The 11,081-nt window shown below is 38.7% G+C and overlaps 1 protein-coding gene across 1 annotated transcript in view; it reads left to right on the top strand.

The window, feature by feature from the left end:
- The window catches only part of LOC107711342 (CD276 antigen-like), a 59,026-nt gene that overhangs the window by 2,163 nt on the left and 45,782 nt on the right, over nt 1-11,081 (top strand). The window contains exon 2 of the mRNA XM_016516328.1: nt 4,245-4,385. Within this exon, the coding sequence (XP_016371814.1) occupies nt 4,340-4,385 (46 nt within the window). The 5' untranslated portion in view covers nt 4,245-4,339. The remainder of the gene's footprint in view (nt 1-4,244; nt 4,386-11,081) is intronic.

Raw genomic sequence — 11,081 nt, 5'->3', positions numbered from 1 at the left:
ACACACACACACACACACACATATATATATATATATATATATTAATTTAATTAAATGTAACTTCCATAATAACCATTTTAACCTTCAGAGAGACGATTTAGAATTAGAATTATTATAAAAAACACTTTTGTGCCAAACTCGGTTACATTAGCCTATTAAACAAATAATTCTAAAATTCGAATTTTAAAAATGTTTCTGTATATTTTTTTATATACGTATTTTAAAGTTATTATTAACATTATTATTGTTGTAGCTGAATTCTGTGCTATATGTTATATGTTATGTGTCTGAAGTTGATTGCCAGGAAAAAAATCCCCAAAATGGGACAATACATTCTATTCTATTCTATTCTATTCTATTCTATTCTATTCTATTGAATTTGAGCATACCTAAGTTGCATGCAAATAGGTTAATTTGGTCTAACCTGCTCTATAGTGTTTTGGGTAGAACTGTCTCATGTCCTTCGTGAAGCAGTTCTTCATTTCCTCTCAGATGTGATCGTTGTGTTTCTACAGAGCTGCATGTTAGAGTAATTTAGAGTACCGAATGCCAGGATAATATACACTGAGTACCTGCCGGCTAAACAGTGGCCTGTTATTTACTGATGTGAGTAATAATACAGGTGATTGTTTGAGAACAAGGAAACACGCGGTGAAGATAAATGTGCTTGTGTAAACTTGAGCCTCAGTGCCAAACGTCTGAATAGATGCTGCAGGATTAATGTATGATACAGCATTAAAGACTCAATGAGCCGTGGCCCGGGCTAGAAGATTACTGTAGTTTTTCTAGAGAAAGTGTTGGATGTTCAAGCAAAGCAGCCAGTGATTTATTTTTTTGACTCTAGTGTTGATCATACATAATGCTTACATGCATATTCTGTCCGTTTGACTCGTACTGTAAATTCAGCAGATTGAGCTGAATGTATGAAACCATAGTGAAATTTAAAGGAATAGCTCACCCAAAAAATTAACATTTGGAAATGTGCTCACCCTCAGTTCATCCCAGATTAGAATGAGTTTGTTTCTTCATCAGGTTTGGAGAAATGTAGCTTTACATCACTTGCTCACCAATGGATGCTCTGCAGTGAATGGGTGCCGTCAGAATGAGAGTTCAAACAGCTGATAAAAACATCACAATAATCCACAAGTAATCCACAGCACTCCAGTCCATCAGTTAACATCTGGAGAAGTTTTTAAACCTTTGCTTCTTTCCAAAATTGTAAACAGTGCTTGATCTGATTCAGACCAGACCACTTTTTCACTGGAGGAAGCGTTATTATGGATTATTATGGACTCATATTTTAGTTAAAAACGTCTTAATGCTGGATTAGTTTCAGTTTTTGTCTTCTCCAGATGTTAACTGATGGACTGGAGTGCTGTGGATTATTGTGATGTTTTTATCAGCTGTTTGGCCTCTCATTCTGACGGCACCCATTCACTGCAGAGCATCCATTGCTGAGACACTGATGCAGTGCTACATTTCTACAAACCTGATGAAGAAACAAACTCATCCTGATCTTGTATGGGCCCATTTTCATGTTTGGCTGAACTATTCCTTTGAGTCTCGATGACATGTTTTCAACAGCACTGCATTGAAAGTCACTGACAGAGTGATCGAGGCCAACCAAAACATTCTGAGGCTTTCTGAGAATCCAGAAGGAAGGAGTGAGTGAGGAAAAGCACTATTAGACCTCAGACTGTTTGAAGTTCATGCAGACAGTTCCTGCGATCTATAAAGTGTGCAGTTTAATCATGCTGTGCTTTTATGCATGTGGAAAGAATTACTAAGTTGTTCAAGCCTGACTAGTTATTTTGAACTTTGTCTCAAAAGAGAGTTAAATCGGTCTCAGTTTCTGAAGAGAGTAGCGGTGCTGTTGTCTGACCACATGCTTTGTGCTGAGTGCAGGGTTTGTCCGCAGAAAGCGGTCTGATTATAACTAAAGCATAGCGCAGGGGTGACGTCGTCTCTTATTACTGAACGCTGACCTGCTGGAAGAGTTTAGTCAGCGCTCACACGAGTCTGACCTGTTCATTGAGCGCCCACTCGCTGCTGCTTCCGGCTCTTTATGTGCTTTAGATTACCGTGCAGTCGTATAATTGTGCTGCTTATGCTCAGAACTTGTTCATGTTTCTCTAACAGCACAAAGATAGGGTGGATCTGAGCGAGCGGATCAGAAAGCCAGCTAGTAATGCAGCTGTCTGTGTCTGTCAGTGTGTTAAAGACCACATGAAATCAAACCTGACTCTTGTGACGCTGTATGCTAATGCAGGGGGTTTCAGACATGTTTGCCTTGAACGTCTTTACTGAATATAAAGGCAATTATATATTTTCATGAATAAAACTGACATTCAGAAGTTTGGGGACTTTTTAAAATTTTTTGAAAGTCTCTTCTGCTCACTGAGGCTGCATTTATTTGTTCAAAAATACAGTAAAAATTGTGAAATATTATTAGCAATTAAAACAGCTGACAGATGAACAGAAAGTTCAGAAGAACAGCATTTATTTGAAATAGAAATCTTCTGTTACATTATAAACGTCTTTACTGTCACTTTTGATCAATTTAATGCATCCTTGATGAATAAAAATGTTGATTTCCTTTAAAAAAAACCTTACTGATCCCAAACTTTTGAACTGTATAAACTATTAAATAAACAGGACAAGTCCACCCAGACTCCCTGTTACAATCAGAAATGTGTCATCACAGGAAAGAAACCAGTCCATTTCATGTGGTCTTTAAGAGAAAAGAAGGAAAGAAAGAGGAAATGAGAAAAGGATGTGAAAATTGTGACCAGACTTAACAGGATGCACCGACGTGTAAAATTAGATATAGAAACACCCTAGTCAGCAACAGAGTGACCATATAAGCCATGCATTGCAGCAGTCAAGCAAATTCTATTGCATTTCAGTAAATGTGTGAATGTTGGTCCACTTTTAATCGGCTAAATGTAGCAGACACGAAACAGACTTTATAAGAGTGAAACTGCATGATTTTTTCAGAACTGAATTCACTACGTTATTATTCCAGGTGTGAACAGAATCCAGGAGTCACTCCTGAACTAGCAGGAGCAGTGTTTTAATATCTCACAACTATAAACAAGAAACATGGCTGTCTGTACTTTAACGTGTGTGATGTTAATTATAATATTAGGAACTGGAGGTGTATTACTGACTGGCACTTTTTTTGAAGTTAAATGCATTTGTCTCTCGCACAGAGAGTGAATTTAACTGTTGAATAGAGTTGAATAATTAACCAAAATCATTCATGAAACATCAGTAATACAAAATCCTGTTTAAATCATTCATAAAGTCTTCCTTACATAAATTGAACAGAAACATGTGCTGCATTCAAGTGCACTGGGGAAGCCTGGCAGATTTTTATTACGACGTTTAAGTTGAAAAAATTATACATTTTTATAATAATGTTTATTTACATTATTTAAGTGTAAATAGCAAAAAAAAAAACAACCACCAAATTGTATGATAATTATCCAGCTTAGTTGTCATAACAAATGGAAATGTAAGATTAAATACAAAAATAAATGTAAAAAAATGTAAATTAAAAAAGGGAATATTTAAATATGGAAATATATACATGTGGTAATAAATAAATGTAAAAAATACAAATAAATGAATGCATAAAGTATACAAATGAAATTAAAATAAATATAAATAAATAGTAATAATAAGTACAAAATGCAATAATAAACAATAAAGTTAAAAATAAATGCAGAAAATAATGAATAAAGGGAAAACGTAATACAAAAAAAAAATCAGGACTAAATTAAATATTAATTGTTTGTTTTATTTATGCATTTATGCAATTTACGCCTGTCGTAGCACCTTTTGCAATAGCGCTGATAATGTATTTGTGTTGCACTAATATGAATTGAATTCTACACATTTTAGCAATCAGCGCAGTTTGAAATCAAGTTTGTGAAGCTAAAGGTGTTCATCATACTTTCATGAGGTTTGTGGCCTAAATCAGTATCTGACTTAAACACGAGCACCTAGATCGCACCGTTTCTGTGGGACGTCTGTGTTTTCATCATAACGGAAAGGTCAAGATCCGGCCATGAGTCATACAACATTAACCCTGTCAGCATGGCGAATTTGTCGACACATTCGGAGCAGCCAAGCGTGGCGTGCATGTGTTTATATCTGTGGTTAACAGCTGGTGATGTTCTGTGTTTTTAGTCTTTCTCAGTCACTCAGGTTAATCAGTCTCTCTCTGATTTTCCCCGCAGTGCCGTGATTGAAGGAGCTGCCCTGCTGTTACACACTCGCACACTCGTCGTGGGATCACACACACACACACACACACACACACACTCGTCTCAGTATGCTGGCTCTCCTGCTGTGTGCTGTGCTGGCTGTTCACGCTGACGGTGGGTGATCTTCTGCTCCCTATATGCTGATTATAAGATCATAACCTGTAAACGTGAACCACACCAGAAGATCAGGCCCTCGGTAATGCCTCCACAACAAACAAACAAAGGCAGGAATGAATAAACAGGCCAGGCCTACAAAATCATGGGGAACTACATACATACATTTTGTTTTATTTTTGCAGGTGCCTTATATGGCCATTCAATATTTTAATTCATCAAGGATGCATTAAACTGATCAAAAGTGACAGTAAAGACGTTTATAATGTTACAAAAGATGTCTATTTCAAATAAATGCCGTTCTTTTGAACTTTCTGTTCATCTGTGAATCCTGAAAAATAAAAAAGTATCACAGTTTTTGGGCCGCACAACTGTTTTCAACATTGATAATAATCAGAAATGTTTCTTGAGCAGCAAATCAGCATATTAGAATGATTTCTGAAGATCATGTGACACTGAAGACTGGAGTAATGATGCTGAAAATACAGCTGCGCATCACAGAAATAAATTACAGTTTAACAGATATTCACATAGAAAACAGCTGATTTAATTTCTAATAATATTTCACATTTTTACTGTTTTTACTGTATTTTTGATCAAATAAATGCAGCCTCGGTGAGCATAAAAGACTGAACAAAAACTTACAGATGCCAAAATTTTGAACAGTAGTGTATGTAATAATAATAATTATTATTATAACCATCATCATCGGTATTATTATTAGGGCCCGAGCACCGATGGTGTGAGGACCCTATTGGCATATCCTTAGTTAAATTTGCATAGTGCATAAAGGGATTCTTGCGTGAATATTATAAAATTGAATCCAAAATGAGCTATTTAATTGATTAACATCTGCCTCTCTGCTGGTAAAAACTTTAAAACTGTCTCTCTAGACTTTATACGAATGCGAAGACTATTAACAGCGGTGTAAAATGGTGAAGGTCAGAAATGTGCTGAGAAAAGTGAAAAAAGCACGTCTGTGATTTTTAAGGTTATTCCTTATAGCCCTGCAAACCTGAGGAGAAAAGAGCGAGGAGGACAGAAGAAAGGTTTTCCTGCTTGGGCTTGTGTTTACGTTCGTCTGCGGATGAAAACCAGCGCTCGGGTGTGGCGTGTTGGACTTAAACCACAGTTATGACTAGCTCTTAGTTTAATCTCTATTGTAGGACTGTGCTGAAAAAATACAATCGAAGAAGTTTCTCAACTTTTACCTTTCAGCAGAAGAGCGTAACTCAATATACAAGACATGAATTGGCTCCTAGGATGTATGAGCTCATATGCTTTCATATCATTCCCAGTTTCTCCATTTTTCTGTATTTTCACCACATATATGGTACACGAGTTACAGCTTCGGGCTTGCAGTCGGACGGTTGCTAATATGGTTTCCTAAAACAGTGAGTCCTGAGCAGACCGATACAGAGCTTGCCACATTTTACTGATTTTTGTGGAAAATTTGTGAATATTAACATAAAATGTGTTGAATGGAAGTACTAAACTCTTACTGGGGATGTGGGGCGTGTTGAACAAGTACTGCATAATAAATCAGTTTGGTAGGATTCTTAAAGGAACAGTTCACTCAAAACTGTTTATCAGCTGTTTGGACTCTCATTCTGACGGCACCCATTCACTGCAGAGCATCCATTGCTGAGACACTGATGCAATGCTACATTTCTACAAACCTGATGAAGAAACAAACTCATCCTGATCTGGGATGGTCTGAGGGCGAGCACATTTTCAGCACATTTTCAGTTTTGGGTGAACTGTTCCTTTAATATCTCTTCATAAAGTGAATTGCAGCATTAGTGACATCTTCTTGAGCACGTGAGCAGCTTTAATGCCATTTAAAGTTTTTATGCCATTTTCACCTTTAATGGCAGGACAGTAGAGTGGTGACGGGACACAGCAGGTCCAGGGAGACTCAATGACCCGATCCGATGATAAGTGCATCATGTACTCGCACTAGGGCACGTGTCCGACCGAATCTCACGCACCAGATCATAGCTAAGCCCCTGCAGTGTGTTTTGGCCTTAATAAACCTCTTGTTATTTTTCTCCAACTTGGATGGATTTGCTAAAGCATAAGTGGATAGATCTGGTAATTAAAGCCAAGCACACCATAAGACAGAAGCTCATTGCACTTTGATGATTTAAGTCTGTGACAAAAAGCCCCAGATTTTAGCAGCATGCGCCTCATCAACACTTTTCTGACAAACACACTTGTGAAGCACACTGCGACTGGTTTCAGACTGGTTTGATGCTGATCTGTGCACAGTAGGGCTGCACGATTAATCGGAACAAAACTGAAATTGCGATATGGCTTACCTTATAATTAAATAAATATATGTAAATATACTGTATGTTTGTGTTTCAGAATGAAATGCGACCCTGTGTTCATTCACACATGAGCAGCTCATGATCCACCAGTGTTTTCAGTGTCTACATTTTTATTAAATACTTATTTTTATTTACAGTGAAACATTACTGTTGTCTTATTTTGTTGAATATTTTAATTTAGTAACAATTTATTATCATTATTATATTATATATTTCACTGTAAATGAAAAACAATCAAGTATTTAATAATAATAATGATTATTGTTGTTGTTTTTATAGTCATTGATATATAACTTGATATATAATCACAATCTCATTTTCTATCAGAAAAATCACGTTTTAATTTTTTTTTTTACCTGATTCACTTACTTATGGCTGACAAATAAGCATCACATTAAGTTTATTAGTTTATTCATATTAAAACTAATAGTGGATTGCTTCATTAAGGACACTTTTTCAGTTTGGAGATTATTGCTGAGAGAGAGAGAGAGAAACATCCTCAGTCTGACTTTCAATCAATCCATCACTATCCGTATTTCTCTGTGATGGAGCTTGAGGCTGCACATGCTCAGAAGTTGACTTACTACTCTCACCAGCAGCAGAAGTACTAGGCCTAACTTCCACTTCACTAACCTGGGCCTTATGTGGACATGCGTGCCTTTTGTGCCCGATGTCCCCGCACTCAAAACACTTCATGCTTCCAATGTTCGCGTAAATAACATACGCTTTCCCTTCATGCAACACTCTGAACGAAATATCCAACTCTGATTCATTTAAGAACATAAACACCTGTCGCCGAAAAGACATAACATGTTTCAGAGCTGCATTTTTACACCCCAATGGAATCATCTTAATCTCACTAGCCAATTTACCATATCGCGTTAAAGCCTTCTCAATTTCATCATTCCGAATAAAAGGAGGCACATTCGATATCGTAACTCTAGTCGTTGGAGTAACAAGCGGTGAAATTATAAGAAAATCGCCACTTACCACAATTCCGTCGCTTACCAACCGGTTAACTATATCTTCTTTCTCGACAAACACCACTACTGCTTTATTCATCCTGGATGCCGAAGTAATGTTTTCATATCCAACTTTTTCTCCGATTGCTAGCAGCACATCTTCAACAGTGACTCCCTGCGCCGCTACACACCTGACTCCATGGCGGAGCGACACAGGTGACGCCACCCCCGCGGGGGTAGACGCCATCCCAATGCCGCCTTAAAAGTTCCAAAACACTCCTCAAAAAAAAATCAAATGTTATTTTTGAAAGAAAATAATCATTCAAATGATTAGAAAAACGTAAAAATAGGTAGATATATAGGCTGAAAAAACCCCAAATCACTCGTCCTCTCCCCGTAAGCACCCTCACACGCACCCTAAACACTCCCAGCATGCAGAGAGAGAGAGAGAGAGAGAGAGACACACAGAGAGAGAGAGAGATGATTCGATTGCCCCTGTGTCTGTCCTCATCGTTGATCTTGTGTATTGTTGTGTTGTTCTATTGTTGTTGATCATATTGTTGATGTTGTGGAGCTCCAGGCTGTGAGGATGTTGTTTTCCCTGAGGCTGTTGTCTGTACAACGACACACTGTACTGCACATAAGGCTGAATAAATACAGAGTCACGCTCAACTGTGTGCGACTTCTCTTTCATAATTTCAGGCTTAAGGCAAGATCATCGTTCCTTCACCCAGATTAGCTCCACACCTGAAACCGAGATGATCATTCATGCATGTGCTTCATAACCTTGTGCTTCACTGCTTGGACGATAATACCATTTTTCTCCATGAGATAGTATTATTTTTTTCAGTCTGTGTAATTTTATGCAATATGCGCTGTTTAGCTGTGTATGTATATTACAGTACAACCTAAAACTTGAACACTGTTCTGCTGATGTTTCTTTCAGCGAATGTAAATCTAGTTGTCTTGGGCTTCATGCTCCTGTTCTCTGTCCTGTTTTCAAGTGCTTCTCCGCTTCATTTGTCATTTTGTAAAACTGTCAGTCTCCATCTCTTCATACACACAGACTGTAAACACACACTGGTGATTTTCTGCCGTCCGTATCTCTGTCAGAGTCTCATCTACATCAGCTGAAAGAGAGCTGGATATTTATGACATGATATTTACACTGTGAATGTCATTATGATTTGACGATATCATCCTATCGGACCAATAAAGGCCTTTGAGCAGAATTTCATCTCATAGAAAGAGAGGAGAATGACACGCTGAGCTGTTATTATGTTTGGACAATATCAGAGCCATAAATCTCATTCACATGGAAATCAATCTTTCACATACAGAGAGAGAGAGAGAGAGAGAGAGAGAGAGAGATGATTTGATTGCCCCTGTGTCTGTGCTCTTATGTGTGGTCCAGTGTTACCCATGATTCATTGGGATGATAATGTCACTGAGGTGACGCTCTACCGCTCCGTCAGATACGTGGCCTTGCAAATGACTTCTTCTGTAGGCCGCTGACAGTGAGAATTGAAAATCCAAAGGAGATTTTGAGTGTTCATTTGGAGTTTTATTCTGTGTTTCAGAGTTTGAGTGTCGTCAGCAGCGTCTTTAGGACTTTATTAGGTGCTGTGAACATCACTGTTGCCTTAGATTGTGTTGCTTGTTGAGGAGAGGTGTGCAATTATCTTTTTTGAGTGATAAAACGCAATTTCAGCCTGGCAGATGATAAAATTAGCAGACTACCACTTAGTAGTCACCCTAGCAACTACCTAGAACAGCCTAATAACCACCTGGAATACCCTAGCAACTGCATAGCAACCACCTGGAATACCTTAGCAACTGCATAGCAACCACCCAGAACATCCTAAAGGCAATTGAACACCCTAAGACCATTTAGCAACCACCTGGAATACCCCAGCAACTGCATAGCAACCACCAAGAATTGAACACCCTAACAGCCACCCAGAATACCCTAGCAACTGTATAGCAATTGCCCAGAACACCCAAAAAACAATTGAACATCCTAGCAACCACCCAGAATACACTAGCAACTGCATTGCAGCCACCCAGAACACCCTAACAACCACCTAACAGCCACTCAGAATACCCTAGCAACTGTATAGCAATCACCCAGAACACCCAAAAGACAATTGAACACCCTAACAACCACCCAGAATACCCTAGCGACTGCATAGCAACCACCCAAACACCCTAAAAACAATCGAACACTCTAGCAACAACCTAACTAGCACCCAGAATACTCTAGCAACTGTATAGCCACCATCCAGAACACCCTCAAGACAAGTGCATCAAATGATGACCACTGCATCAAACGCCTTAATCACCATAGCAACCATATTGAACACCATGTGAGTACCCTAAAGGCAGAAAACATTAGAGACACATAGAACACCCTAGCAACCACCCGGACACCATCATCACCATAGCAACCACAAAGAACACCATGTGAATACCCTAAAGGACAAATACCTTAGAGGTGTATAGAACACCCTAGCAACCACCCAAAATACCCTAGCAACCACCGAAATATCATTCAGAAGACCTAGAAAACCTCTAAAATACCCTAGCAACCGTCCAGAACACCTTATCAAACGCCTTGATCACCCTAGCAATCATATTGAACACCCAACAACCTCATAGTGACCACACAGAATACCCTAGCAACCATATAGCAACTCATTAACAAACACCCTAACAACCACCTAGCAACCAACCAGAACACCCTAAAAAGCATCTAAAATACCCTAGTAACCACCCAGAACACCTTATTAAATGCCTTCATCATCCTAGCAACCACATATAATACCCAACAACCTCACAGTGACCACCTAAAATACCCTAGCAACCACAGAACTCCGTTTATCCCCCTCAGCACCTCTCACAGCAGTCTTGCATGATTGTGGCAGTGAGTTTTGTGTAATTGTGTCTCTCGTTTGTTAATGGTGTTATATTCAGAAAGCCTGATTTCCTGCTGCTGTGTTGTGTTTCCATCACTGGGGGGCGATAGAGCCTCACCGCTGTGACTGAACACTCACAGCCGATCCTGAGCCTCGTGTGTTTCTGTTCTTATTCAGCACAGAGTTTTCTGTAGCCTTTATGAATCTAACCAGAAATAAACCTTCATCACTTTAAAGTGTGTGTATGAGTGTGTACATGTTTTTCTATCCCGGTGGGGACTTAAACCTGAATACACACCGACTCATGGGGACCCGTGTCACTGTGGGGACCTAAATTGAGGTTATAAATCATTATCAAAACATGGAAACACAACATGTGTGTGTGTTATAGTGTGTTATAGTGTGTTATAGTGTGTGTGTGTGTGTGTGTGTGTGTTTGTGTGTGTGTTTTATAGTGTGTGTGTGTGTGTTATAGTGTGTGTGTGT

The sequence above is a fragment of the Sinocyclocheilus rhinocerous genome, unplaced genomic scaffold (genome assembly GCF_001515625.1).
Source record: "Sinocyclocheilus rhinocerous isolate Xijiao unplaced genomic scaffold, SAMN03320098_v1.1 scaffold1499, whole genome shotgun sequence".
NCBI lineage: Eukaryota > Metazoa > Chordata > Actinopteri > Cypriniformes > Cyprinidae > Sinocyclocheilus > Sinocyclocheilus rhinocerous.
This window is presented reverse-complemented; position numbering and strand designations above follow the sequence as displayed.